The sequence below is a fragment of the Catharus ustulatus genome, chromosome 5 (genome assembly GCF_009819885.2).
Source record: "Catharus ustulatus isolate bCatUst1 chromosome 5, bCatUst1.pri.v2, whole genome shotgun sequence".
Classification (NCBI taxonomy): domain Eukaryota; kingdom Metazoa; phylum Chordata; class Aves; order Passeriformes; family Turdidae; genus Catharus; species Catharus ustulatus.
The window spans coordinates 74,703,396-74,728,883 of record NC_046225.1 but is presented as its reverse complement, the minus strand read 5'-3'; the positions used below and the strand labels follow the sequence as shown (position 1 = coordinate 74,728,883).

The window sequence follows — 25,488 nt, the reverse complement described above, 5'->3', positions numbered from 1 at the left end:
ACAATGCCCTGCCTGGTTTCAATGGATGGCCCATTAGCAGAATATCTCCCAGGGAGATCAGGATCACTGCCCCACCCTCAACAGATGGTGACAGAACAGATACCTTTTATCACACTCTATATTGTAAAGTGCAGCTTATAATTGTGAAATTACCGTACTAATTTTGGGTATAGACTTTTAAAGAGTGGCCTAAGAAAGCTGGCAAGCAGTTAGGAGTTAAATGCTGGCACAGAAACAGCATGTGGGTTCAGTGCTTTATTTCTTCTGGGATTGGGAGAAAAGGGCAGCAGGAAATAAAGGTGCAGGTGTGCTGTGGGAAAATAACAGGGCTTTGCTTTAATGCCATTTCAGTGACTCTTGGTCATATTATATAATCAGTGTCAAGATATGAAAGGAAAAATGCAGACATTGCTATTGAAAACTTGAGTCTTTAGAGAAAAGGACTGAGGAATGATTATTTAAATAATATATTGCAGTTAAAGAGAAGTGTGATGTAGCCCTAAAGAAGCTCTTTGTAGGAGGTGATATCACAGTCTGCTTTTTTAGGGCTTTGTTCTGTTTTTTTTAATGATGTAGCAAGAGAGCTTGAAGCTCATTTACTGAACCACAAAATAAAATATGTAAATAAATATATTTATATAAAAATAGAAGATATATGTATATAGATATATACATGTATCTATATATAAAATGTATAAAAATATGGAATATATATGTAAATTTATAAATATATATAACCTCATTCTCTTTTAGTCAATGCTAACTGTCCAGCATGACTCTTCCTACCCTGCATTCTCTGGGGTAAGAGGTTAAGTCTCTGGCTAAGCAGTAACTGCACAGCCAGAAGCTCTGTGAGGTCACTGTGTCAGCCCTCCAGTGAAACTTAATTATACAGGATAAACTCCTTAGGTTTTGCTTTTGCTGCAAATTTAATTTCATAAAACATCTGAACTGATGACACTTCACTATTTCTTAATTAATGTTAACTTTGAGACTTCAGAAAATAAAAGAACAGTCAGTGAAAACATGGCCCAGCTTTTAGGAAAGCAAAAATTGCTTTGTAATCCTCAGTGTTGTGTGGAGGATTGAATCCTCCTCATAAGAAAATACCTTTTAATAAACAACCACTTGTGGTATGAAATATAGGAGGTGTGTTTTGTTGGGAGATTTTGCTTTGCCCTGATCTCTCAGCACCCACAATGGGGCTCTTGTGTGCTCTGCCCTGGCTCGTGTAGCCTGCAGAATTTCTGGCATAACTTCTATGAAACAGGCATGTCACTGTTATAAATGCATTAAATCTGTCATCAGATACAAGCTTCAGATGACAAAACCCATGTAGTTTTACATCCTGAGTCCTCTTATTTCTGTGGAAAGTAGATATAAATATGTTTTTTTTACAGTCAGTGCATGTTCTGGTTCACTTGGCTGCTTTTAATGGCCTGGAGTTAATGCAGTTCCCTCACCTCAGCTTTAGTTTCATACTGGGCTGTGAGATAAAACCAATATAAACTTCCAGAGCTTTCCTTCAAATTCATTAATAATTGTACTGAAATTAACCCCAGCAGTGTGAGATCTCAGAGAGAGATGAGAACTGACCCACTGTCGATACAGGTATTAATGTAGTGACAGCTTTTTTTTTTTTTTTTTCTTTAAAGAATTCTCTAATCTGATGTTGAAGTGGTTGCAGGGTAACATTCCTGCATTCTTTGCTGGGGAGAAAAGGCCTCCCAACTGACAGGAAAAAGGAATTTGGAGATTGGCATGTCAAGTGTTTTTGAAAAGCTGTGGTGTCTCAGCTGAGTGTGCTGCTGTTCCAACTGCTCCACTTAAATTATAGTGTAAACTATTTTTTATGATAGTCTTGTTTTCAGCTGCAAATATTGATTTTGTTTTTTATTCTCCTCGAAGAGTTTGGGATACTTTGAAGGCTGTTCCAGTAAATCTTTATTGTACCTTCGTTCTGTTCACACATTGCTACTTTTTTTGATTATTTTTTTTTTCCTCCATTATATCCATCCCACACAGAGCTCTCCCTGCTGGGAGAACATTTAGTACTGATTGTACATCCCATTCCCTTTCCAAACAGAGACTATTTTAAGGATTATTTTGACAATTCCAGAACTGAGTGTGGCTTTTGGGCCAGCATTTACAGGTGATGTTGCTCCTGCTGTCCCCAGGTGCATTTTGCAGCACTGCTGGTTCTGTTCTGCCCCTTGCATCACTTTATCTGAGCAGGCTGACAGATTTTCCCCCTGGATTTGGGCAGAATGTTTTCTGCCAATTGAGCAAACTGAATGGGGGAGCAGGAGCAGCTCAGTGTGTGCCCACACCCCTGGGAACAGGCTGGGAGGTGTTCCCAAACTCCCAGCTCAGCTGGAGACAGGCTGGGGCTTTCCTAATTAATGGCCTTGCCCATTGTTCTGGGAGGACTCCTGATATGCTCTCCTGGGTATCTTATCTTGGTCATTGTTTCATTTCCTGTTTGTTTTCTGCTAACTATATCTGTTCCTTTAACTCCATGTGTTTCTGTAGAATAGCACTAAAACCTCACTGTGGAAGCTCCTGTCTGGGCAGGATACTTGGAAGACCCAAGTAAATCACAAATCCCAAATATTCTGCAGAATTCATGGTTTTTGGTTAAACAAATCCCTTCCCTGCATGTCTGTGCTTTACAAGCAATAAATTCACCCTCTATTGTAAGAGTTAAATTTGTCAGCTGTTCCCTCCTTAGCATCTTTTTGTTTTTTCTTCCCCACCTTCTGTCATTTACTCCAAGAGCAGTTTGGAGTTTGGCTTGGAAGATCTTCCCTGCTTGAAGCTGCTGTTGCCAGATAAGATCTCAAACCTTTCAAGTGATGATGACATCATAACTGGGATGGTGTTTTTTTAATGAGGGCAATTTCTCATTTTACTTCTGATCTTCCAGAAATTAGGATCACAGAATGGTTTAGATTGGGAGGGACCTTAAAGATGATGTAGTTCCAAATCCCTGCCATGGGCAGGGACACCTTCCACTATCCCAGATGGTTCCAAATCCCATCCAACCTGGCCTTGGACTCTTCCAGGGATCCAGGGGCAGCCACAGCAAATCTGGGCACCCTGTGCCAGGGCTCAGCACCCTCCCAGGAACAATTCCTTCCCAAAATCCCATCCAGCTCTGCCTTCCCTGTGTCCTGTCCCTCCATCCCTTGTCCCCAGTCCCTCTCCAGCTCTCCTGGAGATCTCCTCTGAGATCTTTCTGGAGCCTTCTCTTCCCCATGCTGAGCACCTCCATCTCTCTCAGGCTGTCTGTGCCAGATTATTGCTCCTCTGAGCCTTCAGAAGGTGCTTTATTAGGCAGGTAATCAGTGAAACAGATTATCTTCAGGACATGTGTGTGCTCACTTTCCAGCTGCAGCTGGTTCCAAGGAGACTGATTACATTTAAATCGAGTTCCCTAAAACAATGGGACAGTTTCTTCCTGACAGAAGGGAGTTTCCACTTGTTTGTAGCTAAAATCCCACCTAGACACGAGGCTTTGGCAGCATTATTTGTGTGTTGAGTCCTATTTAATTCCAGGTTTCATTGGTGTGCCTGCTTTCATGGGGCTGAAAATGTAAATAAAATAAAATAAAATAAAATATGAATGAGAGGTCAGAAACAGCAGGAGAATGAGGATTCACAGATAATGACTGGTAAATTTTTTTGAGGGCTGAAAAAATTGGGACAGATGTGAGGCAGCTTTCCACCAAATATCAGATTCCTTTGTGAGCTGCTCAAAATTACTGAGCAAACAAGGAGTTTATTAAAGTGTGGGATTCAGTAGCTGGATGCAGACTCATCATCTGATTAGCACTTTAAAGCTGAAGCATAACCTGAAAAAGGAGCATAAATAGCAGAAGCTGAGGTTTGTTCCAATTTTTGCCAAGTTCAGGTGACTCTTGGCTGGTTTGGTTTCCAGTTCAAGTCCTGAGACTCAGATGTTCAGGCCATGTTATTACATTATCAATGTCCTGATCTCTCCTTTAGCAGTGGTAACAAACCTGAATTTGTTGGCAGCCATTCCCCTGTATCCTAATGTAACAAATCCTGCTTTGTTGGCAGCCATTCCACTGGATCTTAATATAACTTGATAGGAAAATTTGCCATTAGAGGAATTTTTTTGGCAGTCAGGACTGGTGACCTCTGTGAAATGTGGATGGCAAAGATGCTGCTTTATGTGCAGTTGTACTTGTTGGAGAAAACTGGATTTATTACAGTAAAATTATAACTGTGGCTGTCATCCAGAGAGATGAAGATTGATGAAAATAATTTCTAAATCTGTGGCCTCATTCCTTTCTTCTTGTATTTATCTTCTCTCTCTTCATGCTCCAGATCTTGAGTTGTTTTCATTTAAATTTCCCAAGGACCAGTAAAGATTTCCTTGGAAGCTCTTTGTGCCCTGTATGTTTTGTCAGAACACCTTTTCACAATTTGTCAGAAGTCTGCAGTGGCTCTCTGGTGACTCAGGGATTGCTTGAGCTATAACACTGATAAGATAATGTTTAATCATGTATTCTAAAGCAGGAGATTTGGGTCACAGGATTAGTTTGTTAGGAAGCTTCAATCAAGAACATATTAATTAGAATGCATCCTGTATCCAGACAGATGTTTGAATTACTAGAAAAAACAGAATTTTGGATGCAGAGCACTACAGAAAAAAAGACATTTAAATTTTTAAAGGAATATTTGTGGATTCAGGTTGAAAGGGGGATGTCAGCATGTGGCAGTGCTCTTGCAAAATCTCCTTTTTCCCTTCTTTTTCTCAGTTGAGGAGTTGATTTCATACTCCTACTTTAAAATTTAATAAATTGGGCAAGAAAACAAACTTTTCAGGTGTACAGTGCTAGGACACACAACAATTCTCCTGTGATTTTTTTTTTTGCAGGGATAGACAGTCGATACAATGAAGGGTGCAGGGAGCTGGCAAATTATCTCCTCTTTGGTTTGTACAACCAGAACAACAACGACTTTGAAAGGACAGGCTTTCCTGAGGAAGTTCTGGATGGTGAGTAATGTCCTCAACAGAGGATGAGCAGAAAAAGGACATACAAAAAAGAAATAAAGTCTCAAGTTGTCTGAATATGCCTGAAAATATCTTCTTAGAAACACTGCTGGACTCATTTTTAAACATAAAAAGATATATTTTATATATTTGCTGCTCCATAATTTATCTCAAATGTTGTAAACTTAGACAATTACAGTCCATTAGTGCAGTCAATGTATGTATGTACATGTTATTATTAATCACTGTGTGATCACACCTCTGCACCTCTAAAATACTCGAGCTCTTTTTTTCTTCAGCACATGAACTCACCTTTGCCACACTTGGATTGCAGCCAGGCCCTGTGCTCACAGCTCATTATTCCTTTATTTGCATGGAGCTTTTGGATATCTCCCCTGCAGGCTGTGGTGCTGATGGTTTTTAGTTGGAGCAGCTCTGATGTGTCAGGCAGGAGCAGCTGGAGTTTGGAGTGCTCTGGGAAGACTCACCCTGACCCTCTTGGCTGCACAAAGGACAGGCTGATGCAAGTTCTGTGCAAGACTTGGGAATGACCCCCCAGTTGTCTGGAACACTCACAAGTGCTCTTGTACTTGGAACTGCCTGTGGCTGCCAACTGTTTCTACAGCTTGTTTAAAAAAAAATCAGGAATTGCACTGCATTCAGATAGCTGAACAATTTTCTTGTTTAATGAGGTGCACGATGGAAAAAATGTTTTCTGTTGGGTTTCTCTCGTGTGTGGAGTCCTGATGCTGGAATATTTGCTTTGCTTGTTGCAGATATAATCATATTAATAAAACCTGACAGTGTTCATCTGTACTGCAACCCTGTGAATTACAATCATCTTCTGCCCTATGTGGCACACTGGAGGAACTTGCATTTCCACTGTCTGACTGAAAATGAGGTGAGTGAAAAATGAACTCAGACAAGATTTGTTAATAAACCTGTCAATTAATTGATCCTTCAAGTGAAACTTTTAAAAACATTCTTTCCAGAAACCTTTTTTATTCTCTTTCCTCCTCAGCAGGGGAGTGATATGTGTATATATCTAGGTATTAATAATTTGCTGAAGTGTGCAAGAAGAATATATTCTCAACACTTTCATTTGTTGAAGCATGAAGACAAGTTACTCCTGCTGTTGTTTTGACCTGAGTCAGTGATCTTTTAATGAGGAAAAAAATGTGGGTTGTGAAAAATGCCAAGTGTGAATCAAGTATCACAGTCAGTGCTGAGATTTCCCACACCAGTCTTGTTTGTTGCCAAAACATTTGCATTGGTTGCCAGTAGTTTTTAGAAAACATGGGCTTAGTAAGTCCTTTAAAATCAAGAAACTTAATTATGTATTTTCATTTTAACTATTAAATCTTTTTGTCAAGAGCTATTAACCTCACTTCCATTACATCCCATGACTGATGTGAGTTTCATCTTGAACTTAAAAGTCAAAGTATTCTAGAAAAAGTCCTTTTATTGTTGTGAAGTATTTTTAGAGGAGTAAAAAATGAAAATACTCTTTGTCTGGGTGCAGAATAAGGACTTTTTCATTCCAGTGGAGACTGGAAATGCTTCTTCCTACACTGAGTTCTGTGTAGTTCCTTTTGTAAGTTAGAATTCTACTGAATTCTGCAGGGAGTGGGTTTGGTGAGTGAAGCCAGTGGAAAAATGAATGGGAAAGTCAGGGAGAGAAACCTTCTGTTCCCTTGAGTTTCCAGCTTGGAAGTGATGGGGCTTACAATAGACTGGTTGTGTTTTTGTGTGTCTGGTTGATAGCTTAGGTCACAGAATTGGGAAATAATTCTGGTTACAGGGCAGCTCTGGAGATCATCTTGTCCAAGCTCCTGCTTCAGTGGTGAGATCAGATCAGGTTACTCAAGGTCTTTCTGCAGCTGGGTGTTGAAAACATCCAAGGATGATGAGTTAGAACCTCTGCTGCCTGGCTGCTGCATTTCCCCTCTCTCCTCCTGATGAAAAAGTTTCCTTTTGTCAAACCCAAACCTGTTTTAAATCATGGCTTGTGTCCCTGTGGAGAACCTGACTTCACCATCTCAGTAAGATTTTGGTGGGTATTGAGCAAACCTGGATCTCTCCTTCTGGGACAAGTGCTGCATCCCACTGCACCTCCACTGATGTTGCTCCAGTTTATAAATCCCTTCTCCATGGATCCCAAAACTCACTGTGGATACAATTCCAGGAGTGCAGCAGAGAGGGGTAATTCTAGTTAGGATACAACAGCTGAGCTCCAGGTTAAAACATGCCCCAGCAAAACCTAAAACCTGGCTTCACCAGGCTTTCCTGCTGCCAAAATCCCTGCTCAAGGGCAAATCTGATGCTGGGAGAGCACGTGCACTTTGGAATCAGGAACAGAGAAGTTCTTAGCACACAAACACAGTGCAACTGCAATCTCAGCTATTGAATTTTAAGCTTCATCTGCTTATGGGCTTTGATATGATTTATTATGGTAAGCAGGAACCATAATCACACAGTGTTGCCTTGAAATAATGATGTAACTGGCAAGGTAAACTTTGTTTTCCATGGAGGTGAAGGGAAAAGTTTGATTTTGGAAATTGAAAATGCATTTCTACTTCATTGCTGTTTGGTGTGAGTGAGATGAGCACTTCCAGTCAGGCTCCCAGTGTATAAAATTGCAAGTTTCCTAGATTGCTGCTGGAAGACAAACAAAACCTTGCTGTGTCAGGCTTTAAGTGCATCCTGTTTACAGGAGATTTGTCTGCAGTGGCTTTTAAATACTTATTTTAGTGATAAAAATAACTTACTAAAAATGAAACCAAAAAAATGCAAGAATTTTAGAATTTTAGAAATAAATAAAACAGTGCTGTACCTGGCTCTGGCAAAACACAGAGCTTCTCCTTCCTTTTTTTTCTGCTACAGGAATTTAAGAGAATATCTGAATTATTGGGGAGAAAAATCCCATATTACTTAAAAAATGCCCATATTCAAAGCGTGCAAAGAGGATAAAATATGGAAATTTGCTGTGGTAAATTTTGGGGTTGAGCTGGCTGTATTTTTTCCTGCAACAGCAGATTGTGAGCAAGCTTTTAACACCCTGCCAAAACCCAAGTTCTTACTGCAATGCCATTTTTAAGTCCTGAGAAACTGGCAGTTGTTTGGGGCTTGGCTTTGAACTGCAACTTTGATCTGGTTTCCTGGGATTGAAGAAGGAACTGGGGCTGCATCTTAAATTCAGGCTTGGCTTACAAAATAAATGTATTGGGTGTACCCTGAAGCTCACCAAAAAATCATAATCATGTCATTTGCCTTGATAAGAAGCTCAGAGCACTGCACATAAAAAAATAAAATAACATAGGCAAAACACCTCTGCCTCTGATGTTGCTCCAGAAAACAAGTGGATCTTGAAGAAACCAGCAGGGCTAAACCTGTTGGTTCCAGACTTGCTGCTAAACTGCTTTTCAGGTCAAAGTCAGTGTGTTCTCAGGTTTGTGTTGTGTTATAAAAATGACTTCAGTGTGATTTGTCCCCTCAGTGTGGTTTTTATGCTTTTCTGAGTTAGGATATTTGCTCTTCAGTCTGCTGAAATCTTTGGTTCTTGCCTCCTCCTTTTCCTGCACTTCACCTCTCCCTGTGACCAGAACTGATTCTCATTGCCTAAGCTCTGACCTGGGGCTTGTTCTGGCATTGATTTTCCTTGCTCAGTGTTGTTTAGCTGGTAATACAGTGTCTTATTGTAATTTTTTTTTTCCCCTCAGTGGCACGTTTTTCATGGCACATGTTGGTATCCTCAAAATGACTTTTTATCTTTCAAATCTCGATGTTGAAAGACTTCACTGGAAGTTGAAAATAAAGTCTGTAATTATGCCTTCATATGCCATGATTAAAAACCTTGCTTTGAAGTTTGAATTTTTTTTTTTTTTAAATTTCCATTGGCTTGAGAACATCCCTGCCACGATGGGATTTCCAAAATCCAGAAAGAACTGCAGGCTGTAGGTGATCCTTTAGTGCTTTACATGCTGCACCTTTTCTTTCTTACCAATCAAATTAGGGCATGCCTAATCCAGTTTGATTTGAAATTCCTCCTTTCAGTATGAAGATGAAGAAGCTGCAGAGGAATTTAAGATTTCCAGCTTTGTGGACATGGTCCGGGACTGCAGCCGCATCGGGATCCCCTACAGCTGCCAAGGTAGGGTGACTTCTGCTCACACTGCAGGTGTTTTGCACCCTGCACCTTCAGGGAATGAAGATTTTTTTTTTGCCTTAGGAGAGAAATAAAGATTAGTAAGACATTAGTTTCTTTTTAGCCTTTTTTTCCTGAAGAGTTGAATTTCTTTCTGAGAACTGTGAACCCGCAGAGTTCATCTGGGGAGTGAATGCAGAGAAATGATTTGCATTCAGAGCAGTGTCTTGAGCTGCTGCAGAAATTCTCTGTTCCCATGGGAGCTCCAGATAAATCCTTCTTTATGGAAGGGAAGAATAAACATTTCTTTATGCAGGTTTCCTTTTTTAGAACTGAAAAAAACTGCCCTGCATGGCTTCCTGTTGGGATCTGGAGCCAGCCTTGAGCCTCAGCCATGTAATCTTGCATTCTTTTTTTATTCCTAATGCTTTATTGCTTCCCTTAGGGAAGGGTGATATGCTCTGACTGCCTGAAAAGTCATGAATAGAAGTGCCAAGAGGAAGAGTTTTCCTCTCTTCTCTCTCCTAAGTTAAAATTTTGATTAAATGGGGATGATGAAAGAAATTAATCCCTGTGAGAGGGTGGGGAGGCCCTGGCACAGAGTGCCCAGATTTGCTGTGGCTGTCCCTGGATCTCTGGGAGTGTCCAAGGCCAGGTTGGAATCAGGAACAGAGAAGTTGGAGCAGCCTGGGACAGTGGGAAGTGTCCCTGCCATGGCAGGGATGGGATGGGATGAATTTTAAGATCCTTTCCCATCCAAACCATTCTGGGATTCTCTGATGTTGACATGTTCAAGGCAAAGTATTTGAGCAACTGAAGCAAGCAAAGCTCCCTGTTTATCATCTTGAATTTTAATTGTTAGTCAGCTTGTAATGAAGTTTGTAAGGAGATGTGGAATATCCTGAGAGAAAGGCACAAAATTTAGGGCGTGGAGGAGCTTCTTTTTGTAAATGGGCGAATTTAGAATATTTTTCTCTTTGAGATTCTCAGCTGTACAGAGATGGGATAATTGAGACCCTGTGTGAACCCCAGGAACTCTGAAGTGCCAGGATTGATGGGGGGGTGTTGCTGTGCTTGTTTGGCAGGCCACCTGCAGATCTTTGACATGTTCATCGTGGAGAAGTGGCCGATCGTCCAGGCCTTCGCGCTCGAGGGCATCGGCGGCGACGGCTTCTTCACCATGAAATACGAAGTGAGTCCTTCCCTTGGTTGGTTCCTGTCTGCAGCAGAAGTTTCCCATGAAATTGTTTTGTTTGGAAAGCACTTTTTGACATGATCTAGTCCTGACTCACTGCTTGAGTGAGCTGCTAAATTGGATGAAGTTTTTTGGGATCTTGTAAAATTGTGGCAGGTGGAGACCCTGTGGTGTTGCTGAGGTTCTGATTTGGGCTGCACTGCACTTTTTCCTGCATCAACCATTATTTGGACATTCTCCCCAGCCCTCTGCTGTGATTTAGAACTTCTTTCCTTTCCTTCTAGAACCACCTCTACCAAGAACCAATTTTTTTATCCCTGGATGGATTTTTTTCACCCATAATTTTCTAGATCTTCATGAGCAGAGCAGGAGGAGCTGCTTGTGACAAACACATTGAGATGAGCTCAGAAAAAAAAAAAAGCCAGTTTCTTGGGTTTTGACTGAAGGGATACATCTCCTCTCACTGACATTGTGTATTCATGGGTCATCATACCCTGCTGAACAGGGCAGCAGTCAGGAGTTAATTACTCCTATATTTAATAATGATTTGCTGTTTCACTCTGAGCAGCTTATGTCATTGATTTGCCCATTTATTAATTATGCTCTGAACAGCATTTTCAGATGACAGCTTTGCATTTCTGTGCTTGCTTAAAGCTTCTTAGCTTTTATTTTTGAATCTCTGCCCCAGCAATGCAGATGTCCTATTTTTTCTTATCACTCCTCTATTTTTACAGCCACAATGGGCTTTTGTCTGACTCCTGATAACTGGAAAACTTCCAGAGAATTAATAATGCCATTGGTAAAGTCTCATCATATCTAGAATTGTATATGCTTGCTCAGAAATATCCTCTGTGAGTTTCTGAGCACTTTTCTTTCCACTGGTTCCTTTTTTCAGGGATTTTTTTTCATTCCATCACTGGTACTGTAACACCTGCCCAAACCCTTAAACACAGATGAGCATCTTTGGGGAGGCCAATCAATCACCCTTCCTGATGTCTGAAATGAGCCAATGAAAATTTAACTGGCAATTCAGGAGCTGTTTGGGTCTTTAATTCCCTTTTAAGTCCCCCAGTTCATTTCACAAACCTGTGGAGGCTCTGAAAAAAAATGTTCAGACACAGACAGAACCTCTCCTGTGTAATCAGGGAGCTGATCACACAAGCACTCCTGAATGCTTCAAAAAGAGCAGGGAAAATTCTTGAATTCCATTTTTTAAGAGCAATCATGTTGGCTCTGACACTCCAGCCAGCTCCAGCTGAAGTTCTTGCTTGCTTCCTCCTTGAAATCATGAGGGGATTTCAAATGGGAAGTGACATTCTTCATTTTTTACATATTTGTGTGGTTCTGTGTCAGGCAGCTGCTCTGTGTCACTGGTGGGGGAGGAAACCAGGCTGGAAATGCATTTGGGATCACTCTGAGTGATCTATAAATTAATTCTTCTGCCATTATTAAAAGGGGAGTTTTTTGGTGCATTTTTAACTTGGATTTTCCCTCTGAGATTTTCCCTCTGCTATGTGTTCTCTTAGATTTGAATATAATCAAAGGATGATAATTCAGGATTTTTCACAGTCTTTTAAAGGCAGTTGCTCTTTTACTGCAGAAATCAGAGGTGCTCAAGATGTAATTCAGAAAATTTACTGTATTCACAGGAATAGAATGGAAGTGAGGTTTGGGAAATCATGATTAACATTCCTAATTACATGAATACCTGGAATAACTGTGAAGCAGTGGGTTAAGAACATTCCAGCCAGTGTTGATTTTTAACTAAGTGGGTGATGAGGAACCCTGTAAATGCAGAATTGTTCAGATACAAGTATCCCTTAACAATATATTTTAAAATATTATTCTCACATGCATCATGCTGCTGCTTGGAAGAAAGTATTGCAAAATTAAACTGTCTCAGCCTAAATTTACATCAGCTTGGAGCAAGGATTGGCTGCTGCTCAGGATGAGTAATCCTGGAATTGGTTCTTGGCTGAGAAACTCAGAACTCAGAAAATTCATCTTGCCCTTTTGCCTGCACCAGCTCATGCAGATCTTTGCTGTTAAATTTAAAAACGTTGTGAAATGATTTTTTTGGAGGATGCAGAGAAAGCTTTGCACAGAGTTCAGAACCTCTCTGCTCAGGTCTTTTGTAACAGAGTAAAAATATTGGTGAAATCAGAATAAAAATAGTTGTGAAATCAGAGTTAAAAACTGTTAGGGCAGTGTTCCCCAGTGCTGTCTCAGCCTAAACCTCAATTTTTCGTGGTGTTTTTCACAGAAATATGTTTCAAATCTTTTTCAGTTAATGGATGTCAGTGCTGACTTGTGGAAGACCTACAGCAAAATGGATCCTGTGTCCTTGGAGGATTTGCTTTTTGAGGTAATGCAGGTGAAATGTAAAAGCACAGGGTAAAAGTGCTGTGATTTTGTTTGGTTTTAATTAAATTTATGGGTTTAATCTACAGGCTCTCCCTGCTGTTTCTTGCAGGGTCTCCTCCCATTCCTTAAATCTACCACAGACTTTGCAAAACACTAAAATAACTTGTCTTGGTTTCCTTGAATTTATTGCTGTGTAGAAAATCTCCTAAAAATCTTTCTTTAAAATAAAAGAGGTTGCTGTGGTTCTGTGTGTTAATCCTCCTTTTGCAGCAAGGAGGGTTAAAAAAATCTCCTTTAACACACAACCATTCTTCCAGGAGAAAAAAAAAACCACTTTTGAAATGTTTTTAGCTGTTTTAAGTGGGGAACAGTGACACTCAGTGGCTGCCCTGATGCTTTGGGAAATAAAAACAATGGGAAGGGATTTTCACATGAAAATCTTGCTCTGATCTCAATGCTAATATTGTATAAATATTAGTATTTATAATTTTAAATTTAATAGTATTTATAATTAATAATATATTTTTATAATTATTAATATATATAATTTTTTATCTGTTTTCTAGCTTGACAGCAATTTAATATGTACAAAATCCAGCAGTAATTATCCTTTATTAATAAAATATTGGTGGTGCAATCAACTGCTGTAATAAAAATTAAAATACCACTGAGTTTTTACAAGACTCTCAGTCTGAGTAATCACCCTCTGATATTTCACTTCCCCTCTCTGTGTGGAAGTGAGATTAATGTTTGGGACTTTTCTACACTCTGAGCTGAACTATTTATCAAAATTCAAAATTTTCAACCTGAAATTTGTTGTTAAATTAACTTAAATTTTGTGAAAAAAAATAGACATCAACCACACACCCACAAAAAAACCACCCTGAAACCCAGCAGAATGTTCTGTTATCTTCTAAAATATATTTATTTTCCTGAGCTTGTTGGGGATTTTGTATTCCAGCAAAATGTTTTCAAAAATGCCTTCATTTTTCCTGCCTTGGGAAGTAATGTCAAATATTTTTCCTTCTAGGATTTAATGATTTTTGAGCACCAGTGGACCAACTTTTTTGCTAATTTTGACACTGAAATTCCCTTCATTCTGGAACTCTCAGAATCTCAGGCTGGGGAGGTAAGCCTGCTTCAGCAATCCTCAAAAAATCCTGCAGAAGGAAGAATTATTCAGCATTATTTTGGTTTTATTTTCCCCTCTTCCATCTCACTTTTCATATTTGAGAAGTAAAAACGCGCAGTTTGGGCTTTTTAAAGTCACCACCCACCTTAAAAATCCGTGGCATGATGGTTTAGGGCTGCTGGGGTCATTCAGTCGAGTGTTTGCTCACTGATAATTCAATTTATTTGATATTTGTAGGTAGATTAACTTGCCCTTGGATGGAATCTGCTGTTTGCAGGAATTAACAAGTTGAACTTGCACATCTCAAACTTCAAACATAACTGAGGGGGTAGCACAGAGCATGGCAGAAAAAGGATTTCTGGGCTTTGAAAACAGCACTGGGTTTTTTGATTTGATTTTGTTGTTTTTTTTAATGCATTTTGATGCTTTTTAAAAATGCATTTTGAAGCCTTTTGGTGCTTTTTTTAAGTGTTTTGTTGGCAGGGGGTTGGAGCTAAATGGGATTTAAGGTCCCTCCCAACCTAAACAATTCAATAATTTAATAATATTAGAGATTTGTGTTTTGTTTGTGGAGGGTGGAAGTGTTTTTTGAGTTTTCTTTAAGAAGGATAATTCAGGTTTAATTTAATTAAGGATATTTCACACTTCTCTTCATGTATTTCTTAATAATTTTGGTTTTTTTATTCCTCACAGCCCTTCAGAAGTTATTTCAGCCATGGCATGATCTCAAGCCATATAACAGATAACAGGTAATTATTACTCATTATTTCCTCTCCTCAATATTTTATTCCTATATCCTTGATGCCACAATGCTTAAAATTCTTTTTGGTATCACCAAATCTCATACTGAAAAAAAAAACAAACCTGTGCAGAATTCCTTGCTATCCTGGAAGGATAATCTGAATTTTCACAGGGTTTAATGCTGTAGTTTTTATATATATCATTAAATTTTGTACATTATGATCAATTCTTTCCTTGTTCCATCCCTGGAAAAGGTTGGATAAAGCTTGGAACAACCTGGAATAAATGGAATGTGTGATATAAACCAAACCATCCTGTGATTCTGTTCTCATTTTTAACCAAACTCATTCTCAGTTTTAACCAAAAGTTGTTGTTTAGCTGAAGGTTCTGGTACAAAATCCACATTTTGCTGTTTTCAGCTAATCAAGTTTTTTTTTAGCTGCTTCAATCTCTCTGCACATTTCTCCTGTATTTGGAATAAACCAGTGCAGTTCAATGCCCTTTATTGCTGCAACGTCCTCTGGATGCAATAAAGAAATAAAAAAAAAAAGAATAAATAAAAGAAAATTCTTGACCTCTCCAGCTGAATCTTGGGCCTAAAGCCAGAACTAAACCCAAAATAGTTTTGTTTATTTCCAACACAGTCATTTCAGGGTTTTTCAGGATGGTGAATTTTAAACTAAGCAAGTTTAAGGCAGTTTAAGATAAAAGAATCTTCTAAAAGCAACCTTGAGATAAATTTATTATATTTGAAAGAAATTATCTTTTTAATGCAACTTTAGAATTTGGTTGTTTCACTGTGAAGCTTTGTGCAGCTTTAGTAATTTTTTTTTATCTTAGAATGAGAAATTCAGCATCACACTTGAAAGCTTTGATCTCATTTATTGGTTTTAAACTTCCTGCCAGTTTTTTTTGGTGCTGATTCCTTCTCTCCTCCTCAGCCCCAGCCGCCAGCCCTTTGTCCTGTTTGGCAGCCACTCCACAAAGGACAACCTGAACTCTGGCAACTTTAATTTTCCATCTGAAGGACATCTGGTCCGAAACACTGGCCCTGGTGGAAGCACTGCCAAGCATATGGTAAGGATTTGGAGAAATTATCTGAGATTTGGAAGCATTGTATATTCTCTTTTTATTGGTGTATTTTTTTTTTGTGCTTGTCTTCTATGAGTTAAATATTTAGTTCTTAGAAATGCATCAGTTTAAGGAATAAATTTGATTTTGTTCTTTGCAAGTTAAAGCACAGTGGATTCTTGATCAGGGGCTGCTGAATGAGTTAAAATAATTTATTCTCTGGAAAAAGACAATTTTTGCTGTAAGTGGGTGGGGGAGAGGGAAATGCTGTTTGTGAGGGTGTGTGTCCTGGCCCCAAAGTGAAAACCTGTGATACACTTAACTGTGACACAGATTCTGCTTTAATCACATTTCTTTTTTTAAGAAATGACTAAATAAGCAAAAAGCCACTTCTTTTTTTTTTTTTTTCTTTTTTTTTTTTTTTTAAAATAATACCACTGCGAATAAACCTGGCATACCCAAATTCCACTGTGTGAAACTCTGAAACTCTGAAAAAGCCTTTCCCAGTTCCAGGACTGTTGTGCTGAAGCTGCAGACATTAACTTGTTTCCATTTCCAAGTTAAAAGCTGGGTTATTAAACACGGGCTGAGCTCCGTGGCTCCTTGCACCGCGGCTCAGGGGCCACCCCAGCGATTTGGGACCCTCTCCCTGCAGGGCCTGGGTGGCTCCAGAAGGCACCTGGAGAAGAGGTAGAGTGTGCAGAGAGCTCCCTGCTGCCCTCAGGGGCTCTGGGAGTGGTGTGAGCCCTGAGCAGGTGGATGTGGCTGGGCAGGCAGTGCTGGAGTGAGCGCATGAGTGAGGCCATGAGTTGAACATTCCATGTGCAGCTGGCAGGGATGGATGGATGAACGTGGGGCTTTGGGCACAATCCAGAGCCAGGAAAAGAGTGGTTTTGCATCTTGGTGAAATCTCATCCTCCATTTGCTGCTATTTCTGTAAAAACACTTTTCAGTTTTTGTCTTTTTCCTTCCCTTGTTTGCAATGAGTCCCTTTGAAAAGGCAAGTACTGTGTTATTCTGATGTACTTGCTCCTTATTCTGATGCTGTTCTTAAAAAGGTGGTTTATTTACAGGTACAGGTGATACTGTTTTAATAGGGTGTCATGAAAATAGTAAATAAGACCAGCATAGTTATGGGAACCTGACACACTTTCCTCTCCATGAAAAGAGCAGTTGACATAGGAAATTGAAAACACAAGTCAGAGCTCATCTCCTTTGCAAAGTCTTTCAACCATTCAGGTCAAGTCAAAAGTGAACTAGACCTTTGAAAAACGTAAGTTGCTTTTTCACAATCCAGTTCCTTCTGTGTTGTCAACTTCTGTAGTCTGTCAGTGCTTAGAAGACTTAAGGGGAAAGTAGTTAATTGTTAATTAGTGCAGCAATTTCCCTTTACTGATGTCTTTTGTATCTCATTAATACTGGCTGCTAGGTAGTGCAGTGTGTGTCTCCAAAGGGACCTCTGGCTTGTTCAAGGACCTATTTTTTTGGAGCAACTCACATTCCTTTCCTGGGTAAGTGCATTAAATACACCAAGGCAATTATTAGCTCTGATTCCATGAGAATTTGTGCCAATTAAAAGCTTTGCTTCCTTTAGAAGCATCATGGAGTGATGCATTCTGTGAAACCACAGCAGATTTTGTGGGTAAAACCTGTCAGATTTGAGTGTCAGATCTCAGTGTGCAGACCCCTTTTTAAAGTATTAAACAAATATTTAAGTCCCTGTTCCATATGGATTTAAAAAAAAAAAAAAATCTCCAAAATATAGTAATTCAAACTTGTCAAGTGATGAGGATTTTTAGAAGGATGAAAAAAATTCTTTCACTTCTATATTTTATCCTCAGTATAAGGAGTTACAGTAGCTGTATTCCCCAAATAAAAAGACCATATAAAAAAAATTCTAACATATTTAAAAATATTTAATGTTTTATAATATAAAAATATGAATATTAAAATATTTAATATTTAAAATGGCTGGAAGAGTCCATGGATAAAGTCAGTCCTTAGAGTTATCTTGAAACTGCTGGGCTCAGAAAAGCTGAAGAGAAGATGGTTGCAGGATTGGAATTTTTTTGTTTGCCCTAATAGCATAAAATACTGGATAAATTCAATGTAAGATGTGCAGCAGAAATGTTCTCAGAGTTTAAAGCAAACTTTTTTTTTTTTGTTTTAATACAGGAAATGACAATGAGCTGCACAAACCAGCTGAGCAAGTGTAAGCTGCCAATTTTTCATTTTATTCCTTTTCTCTTCTCTCTTTACCTCGTGGCTGTAGGTGAAACCTGCTTTTAGTGGCTGGTGGCATTTGCAGAGACATTTTTATTCTGAATAATGTTCATGGGACAGGGTTTCAAAAGCAAAATCCTTGTGGGGAATTTCTCTGGCTACATGAGGAGTTGTTAGTGTGACAGCAGCAGAGCAGGAAAAGGGATAGCAGGAAATTTTGGCTCAAATTGTAGTAAAAAAAAAAAAAAGGAATAATTTTTAAAGCTACTTCATGTAAACCAAGGGGAAAATCTCTCACACTTTAGCATCTTACACAGATAGAAGAAGAAGTAATTTTTTGACCATTATAATTTGTATAAGATTTCTGATGCTTAGTGAAAATGCCATCAGGGAACACTCAAAGTTATGAAGAAATTCACTGTGTTCATGTTAGATCAAAATTAATTTTCCCCAAAAGTTGGGAAGCTGCAAAGCTTTTAACCTTTTAACCCTCTCAAAATCACACTTTATTTATCCATGTTTATGTCCACTTGCTCTGCTTGTTCTAGATCCCTGTCCAGCTTGGAGAACACAGTAAATAATCTGCTTTGGTCCTGCTCTCTCTCTTGATAAACCAGATTTTTCCTTAGAGATTTTATCCTCCTTGTTAGTTGGGATCATTTCAAGAGCTTGGTTTTACTTCTGTAAAGCTGCATGACCTGGTAGCAAGATATTAAAGATTTATTAAAGATTTATTAAAGATTTATTAAAGATTTATTAAAGATTTATTAAAGATTTATTAAAGATTTATTAAAGATTTATTAAAGATATTAAAGATGTGCTGTCACACTAAATACTGTTAACTCTTGGTAATTGTGAGACATAAAAAGGGAGTTACTGCACTGAGCAGATTTTCCTTTTTTTTAGAGAAAACTGAATTCCAACAGGTATTTTTTTCTTGAATCTACATTTTGCTCAGACATTTTTGTCCTCCTTCAAAAATCCTTTGTGCTAAATGCAATTTAATCAAGAGGAGTTGAGCAGCTCTAAGCAAAGCAGGGATTGATAAAGGCAGTAATTAAAAAATAATATATTTTTCTTGGAAGCATCCCTGTATTGGTTCAAATAATTTAATTTCATAATTGGCTTTTTTTAACAAACCTGAACTCATGATTTTCAACTTAATTTGCAACTGAGTCCTGTAATTGCTTCTTAGAGTTGTCAATATTTTATAAAAAGTGAAATAAAAAGTATTTTATGGTCACTTTTCATCCCAAATTTGGCTGTACTGATTGCCTGGAGTGCATAAACTAATTCTGTAAATTGAAAGATAAACTGGGATAAATGTTGTGGTTTTATTTTTATTTTAGGAAAATGCTTTGAAAGCAGCACAACAAAAATCTGCTCTTTTTTTTTTTTTGCAGTACTAGCTTTAAAATGTTAAAAAGGGAAGAATAATAAGATAAAGAACACCTCACTGAGGTGTTTTCTTGCAAATATAAATGTGAATTTGAAGGAAAATATGAGGAAATGTGAGGAAAATTTGAGGCATGGTTACAAAGTCTGGAAGAATTATAATACAAAGGAATTACATTGCTTTACTGGGTGCAGTGAAAACCTGCTAGGTGCTTTGGAAAACACAGGAAATGTCAATCCAGAAACCTGAATAAAGAGTGAGAAAGCTGAATTTTACAATCACTTGCTGCTGTTGGGGATGATCAAGGAGAAGCTTTGGTGCATTTTGAGGTTCCTCTGTTTGGGATCTTCAGATGCTTTTTTTTCCACCCTTCAGGAGTGCTTTGCATTTGGCTTAAATGGCTTAAATCCTCTTTTCCTCTTCCCTCCCTCAATATTGGCAGTGGAGTAATGAGAAAACTGAAAATTTAGGGACTAATTTTGCTGATCTGCTCATCTTTTTGTTGTCATTTAGGAAAGCAGAAGCTGATGCTCCTTGGTTTTTGCTGGGTTTTTCCCAGTGCTTCTGGAGCTGTAAATGTTTTAATGACTGAGAGTCACTCCTGACTTTTTTTTTTATTTCTGTCCAATTTTTTTCAGTCCCTTTTAAAGAAGGGAGTTGGACTAAGCTGGGATGGAGATTTCCTGGAGAATTCCCTTCCAGGGCCTCCCAGGAAACAATTCCCTCCCCCAATCCCTCCTCCCTGTCAATGAGAAACCATTCCCTCTGTCACTCCAAGCCCTGCATTTAGGATGTGATTTTTAAACCCAACTGCAGCAAAATTCAACTGTAAATCAGAATTTTTTATTCCTGACTAACAAAAGCACCAGATACATTTATATCAAGAGTTATCTCCCAAAATACCCTGTAATCTGAGCAATTTCCTTGCTCTAATTTAATTTTCTTAAACTGCTATCAACCTACTTCTCCACTTATTCCTTCCTTATTATTAAGGGAGGAAAAACTCCTTTAAAGAGAGGAGGAAGAAAACTCTGCCTGTCCAGTAAATGTTGTGTTTGTATTTCTCTTCAGTACGCTGTTGTCCCAAATATATTCTGCTGTTGTAGAGGCTGTGCTTGCTGGCATTGAGTGCTATGCTAAAACTTCCACTGAATCCAAGGTAAATGAAGCCCCCTGTAATTGTTCTCTCTCTGTCATTGTTGATTTGGATTGCTTGCAGTGTGAGATTTCTGTGCAAACCAAAAAGAAAAGCAAAATAATTCCAATTTTGACGTTTTGCTCCATGGAGTAACACAAGATTCATACCCTGGCCTTCAACCAGGCTCTGAATTCTGTTTTAAACAAAAAATAAAATAAAATAAAAGAGAGATATTAGATTGTGTCTAATTTTACCCATCTCCAGTTGGTTTTCCATCTTCTCATGAATTTTCCTGACCTCAGAGTGAGGAAAATGAGATCTGTGAAAGGACAAATTTTAGCCTGGTGCATCAGTGTGTTACTGTTGATCTCAGGGCTGCTCCTGGAGCTGCTGGTGTTTGGAAGGATGATTTTATTCTTGATTTCCTTTTTTCAGGCAAAGGAGGTGGCAGAGCAGGTGCTGCTGTCTGTGTTGGACAGCCTTGGCTTGGCACAGCTGAAATCTGCTTTACGGTGTGTATTCCCTGAGTAGGCCAGGGCTCATTGTCTCACTGGATTGGCTTCTTTGGGGGGAAAAAAATATCAATTATAAACTGGAAAATATTACAGTAATTTCATGATTATAAGCCGCACTGAGTATAAGCCACACTTTGGGTTCGGACCAAAATTTTAGTCAAAATGGTGCGGCTTATAATGGTGAAATTACTGTAATTTTAAACTGAACTTGCCTAACTGCCAGATTTCAGGACTTCTTAATGCATTCAACCTTTAAAAATCAATATAATTATTTAGTTTTCCAGTTTTCTTAAGAATTTCTTTTGCTCTAAGTCTATTCCTGTTTATTTTTTTTCCATGTAAAAGTAAAATCCACACATTTCACCTGTACAATTTCTATCCTACAGCTCCAAAATTGCTTTTCACATTCAGGCTGTGAACAACCATGGCAGGTTTGTATCACTGTCTTACAATTTCTTGTTATTAATTAGTGCATTTCATACCCTAATTAATGAATTTTTCTCCTCTTGGAACTCCTGTTCAAACTCTGATTATTCCATACAAGATGTGCTAAATGCTTTTGTGTATGAGGTAGTTGAGTGATTTCATATCTGTAATTCTGTGGAATGTTAAAAACATTAAAAGGAGTAAAAAGCAGTTGGGCAGAGTAGTTTTATTAACTGTTAATGAGTAGGAGCAGCATGAGCTCATTAAGAGTTTCCTTTTAAAAATTGCTTTTAACTTCATTGATATCACAAACTTGTGCTTATTTAATCCCCACACTAATTGACTGCAATGACCTGCACAAATAAGAGTTTATTTTAAAATAAAACAGCATTTTGTGGAGTCACAGAAAGATGATCTAACATTTAAATATTTAATTATCGTTGATGTTCTAGAATTACTCCGTTAGATAACGAGGACAGCCTGAGTTTGATCAAAACGGTAAGAAAATAATAATATTTATTTATTTAATCAAAAAACAGAGCTCTGTTTTTCTGGGGCATGCTGAGATTTTTCTGTGAAAGGGGAGAGATGAGAGAGATTTCAAATGCAGAGGAACAGATTTAACAAGAAATCAAAATTCAGAATAAAACATCACCACAGATTTATGATCTCAGGCTTTAACCAAAAATTAAAATATTAAAACATTTCTATATTTCATGATAGAAACAGTGGTTTAGAATGTTTGAAAAATACAGATTTTGCTGTTTCAATTGAAATATTTCAAATTTTGTTTTCTCTTTGCTGGATTGCTGCAGGCATCCATGATGGTGTTTGACATTCCAGACCTGCTCACAGGAAGGGGATGCTTGGGGTCTGTTGTGTTTTCAGAGTCCTTCCTGACATCACACATACAGGTCAAAGAAAAAGGTGAGTGCTTTAATTTCTAAGCCCACTCTTGTCCTTCTGTTGGTTTTTCTAAAAGAAATTCCAGTGGATGTTTTTGCTGTTACCCTGATGGGTTTGGAACTCTGAGAGCAAAGGAAGATCAGAATAAATCAGGGTGAAGGATATAACATGGCAACTTTCTTGCCAGAGCAAGAAAAAACAATGTATTCAAGGAAATTATAAGTTTAAATAATATACTTTGTGCAAAAAAAAAAAAAAAAAGTTCATTAGTCGGGAAAAACACCTCTTTAGAAAAGACACCATGTCCTCTAGCAGGTGTTTATCTGTGTTATTAAATTCTCTGAAACCTTTCTTCTGAGAAAGTCAAAGCTGAAACTTTCTGAAGAAACTTTCTCTTAAGGAAAAAAAATCAGAACTAATAACAGCTTAGGAAAAATTTTTTCAAACACTTACCCACACGAAATCCTTAAAATACTGAGATTTTCTTAATTACTAAAGCAATTTCAAGTCTTCCCAGGGCATTCTGAACTATATGGGTGCCATTAATTCAGTGACCACGGTCAAAAGTTGGATTTGCTGACTCTGGAAGTCTTTTCCAACGTGAAGAATTCCCTGATTTGCAATGTTTTGCTGTTTTCCCTGCAGATGGCAGCATCCACCCAGACTCCAGGCACATCATCCTGACCGCAGCCATCCCCAGATTCGCCTCCTGGCTGGTGAGTGAGAGCAGCCAGCCCCAACCACAGAGCCAGGCTTGCTCTGGAACTCTGCATGTCTCAGGGAAAATATGGAACCTGAACCTGGAAACAGAATTTTGGCATATTAACATAGCCTGGTTTTTTAATTTGAACAATAAGCTGATGGTTCCATCCTTAGCACCAGTTTGAAATTGTTTTATTTTCACCTCAGCATGTTTTTAGCTGTTTAAAGGTTCTGGGTGCTTTTCAAGTGGGACTTTTGAAAATTCTGTTCATTCTGGGGCAAAACAAAGCAAAGATTCAAGCCCTCTAATGCACTACACTGTGTGAAAGATAAAATTCCAAAATTTGTGACAAAGCTGGGCTTGGCCCTTTGGCAATGCGTGCTTGAGGAGTAATAAAAAATAAACCTTTCTATCTACATAATATTATTTTAGTCTATAAAACAATTTAATGGGGAGAATGGGGTGCAAGAATTTATTTTGGTCCTGTGGTAACACAGTATTAAGAGCACAAAATGGTTTTTGAGACAGTCTGGGCTCAGGGTTTTTCTGAGGTTCTTGTTGGCCTCAAAACTTCTTTAGTGCTTTTTATTTAATGTTAGATTTGCTTTATTTATATCAATCACAATTCAAATGGAAACTGTTTCTGGCTGCAGGTTGAAGACAGTGATGTGAAACTGTCTGAAAAGGCACAGCAAGTATTGAAGGTAAAATTAAATATTTTTGTTAAACTGAAGAATTTGCACTTTGATGAATCAGTATTTAAAAAGCTCTCTTTTTATTATGTGTGTTACTTCTACAGCACTTGCCTGTTCTGCCCTTTTTCAGATTTTGACCTACAAAATAATATATTTTGTGTAAATTTTGAGGGTTTCTTTATTTCAAAGAATCACACAACCCAAGAGCAAAAAGAGTCCTAATAAAACTATGATTTCATGGAAGTCTCACTAAACATTACTCATGGAGCTCATGTGTTTCCAAAAACCCCTAAAACTTGATGCAACTTTCTTTTAACTTAATTAGCATGCTAATGTCTAAAGGAAAACACTCTAAGCACTGGGAAAAAAAAAGAGTTTGGAATCTGGAAACATCTTAAATCACATGAGTTTCACATTTGTGGTGTAATTTGTGGTTCCCAGGAATGTTCATTATAAATAGATTTATTTTCATGTACTATACTTTTAGCTCAGTGGATTGGCAAACTAAAAACAAAAAAGCTCAGCCTTGTGGTTGTGACAATAACTTGTAACTTCATAGCTGCTGGCTAAAAATGAGGGGAAGGCTTTTAAAAATTATCCTCTTGCCTTGCTCTTACCCATGCAGGATAAAACTCTTCTAAAGTTCCTGACAGATGCTGTTTGAAAATAAAATATTTTCTGTTGGAGGAAAAACAAGATTGGTCCTTGATCCAGTCTGTGATGTTGCTGTTTGTTTTTTTTCCTGTGTAGGAGGACAAATCTTTCCTGGGCACTTTACTCACTGGGGGTGATGGAGTTTATATCTGCTCCAGCAATCCACAGGCCATGCCTAAAGAAGGTGAGATGTAGTTGTTTTTTTATTTTTTTTCTTGTTTTAGTGGCTTTTATTTTGCTTCTAAACATGAGAGAGAAGTTCTTGGATTTACAAACTTTCAGTTTGCCTTTGCAAGTCTCTTGGTTTAATTCCATGTGTGATTCTTTTGTCCCCAACCTCTCCCTGAGTGTCCTGGAAGGAGAATTCCTGCTGAGCTTTGAGCCCTGAGGCTTTGCAGAGCTGGGAGGTGGGAGGTGACTTTTCCCTGTAATTCCCATTCAGAACTTGCACACTCTGCCTCTTCCTGTCCTCAACAGATGAGGTGCCAGATGTTTTCTGCCTTTTCTGTCTCTGTTGGAAAGATTTGTCATTGCAGCAGTGCTGTGGGCTCCCAGCTCAGGAGGAAAAGGCAAATATTCCTTTCAAAGCCTCCTCCTGCCATTGGCATTTTCCCTCAGGAATTCAGAGTTTGTCAGCACAGGTGGTACAGAAAAACTGCCTGATTTTGGTCCTTCTCAGATCCAACCCAGTCACAGCTTTTTAACACAAGACCCCTGGCAGCACTTTTGGATTATTCCTCCTCTTTTGGTGCCTTTTCCTTCAAGAACTTAAATAATGTGAATATCCCAGGAATAAAACTGCAGACAATTGGACAGAACTGTTAGATTTCCCTCCCTCCTCATGCCTTGGATTAATAGATACTTTAAAAGGCACAATATTTTCTATTCTACACATCTATTTTGTGCAGAGGAGGTGTTGCTGTCACAGTGCTGATGTGCAGGAGGTGCTGAATGTGACATTAAGTGCTTGCTGCTGACAATCTTTACAAGAGAACCTCCAGCTTTATTGTCTTTGCCCTGGAGTGTGGAGGATAAATAATGATGTGCAAGGCAATTAAGCAGCAAGCCTCACATAAGGGAAGCTGCTTTGGCTCTAATTGATCAGATTGCAAAGAGGAGAGGTTCATGCAGACTCTGATATTCAGTTATTTTGCAATGCACT

At 38.4% G+C, this 25,488-nt stretch overlaps 1 protein-coding gene across 1 annotated transcript in view; it reads left to right on the top strand.

Moving 5' to 3' along the window:
• Positions 1-25,488, top strand: part of DNAAF9 (dynein axonemal assembly factor 9) — a 63,866-nt gene that overhangs the window by 11,125 nt on the left and 27,253 nt on the right. Inside the window, exons 3-20 of the mRNA XM_033059384.1 lie at positions 4,907-5,026; positions 5,800-5,924; positions 9,077-9,173; positions 10,253-10,359; positions 12,650-12,727; positions 13,757-13,855; positions 14,552-14,607; positions 15,541-15,676; positions 17,100-17,181; positions 17,846-17,882; positions 20,361-20,448; positions 20,863-20,939; positions 21,329-21,373; positions 21,821-21,866; positions 22,184-22,295; positions 22,920-22,990; positions 23,631-23,681; positions 24,423-24,510. Coding sequence (XP_032915275.1) covers positions 4,907-5,026; positions 5,800-5,924; positions 9,077-9,173; positions 10,253-10,359; positions 12,650-12,727; positions 13,757-13,855; positions 14,552-14,607; positions 15,541-15,676; positions 17,100-17,181; positions 17,846-17,882; positions 20,361-20,448; positions 20,863-20,939; positions 21,329-21,373; positions 21,821-21,866; positions 22,184-22,295; positions 22,920-22,990; positions 23,631-23,681; positions 24,423-24,510 — 1,515 coding nt within the window. The remainder of the gene's footprint in view (positions 1-4,906; positions 5,027-5,799; positions 5,925-9,076; positions 9,174-10,252; positions 10,360-12,649; positions 12,728-13,756; positions 13,856-14,551; positions 14,608-15,540; positions 15,677-17,099; positions 17,182-17,845; positions 17,883-20,360; positions 20,449-20,862; positions 20,940-21,328; positions 21,374-21,820; positions 21,867-22,183; positions 22,296-22,919; positions 22,991-23,630; positions 23,682-24,422; positions 24,511-25,488) is intronic.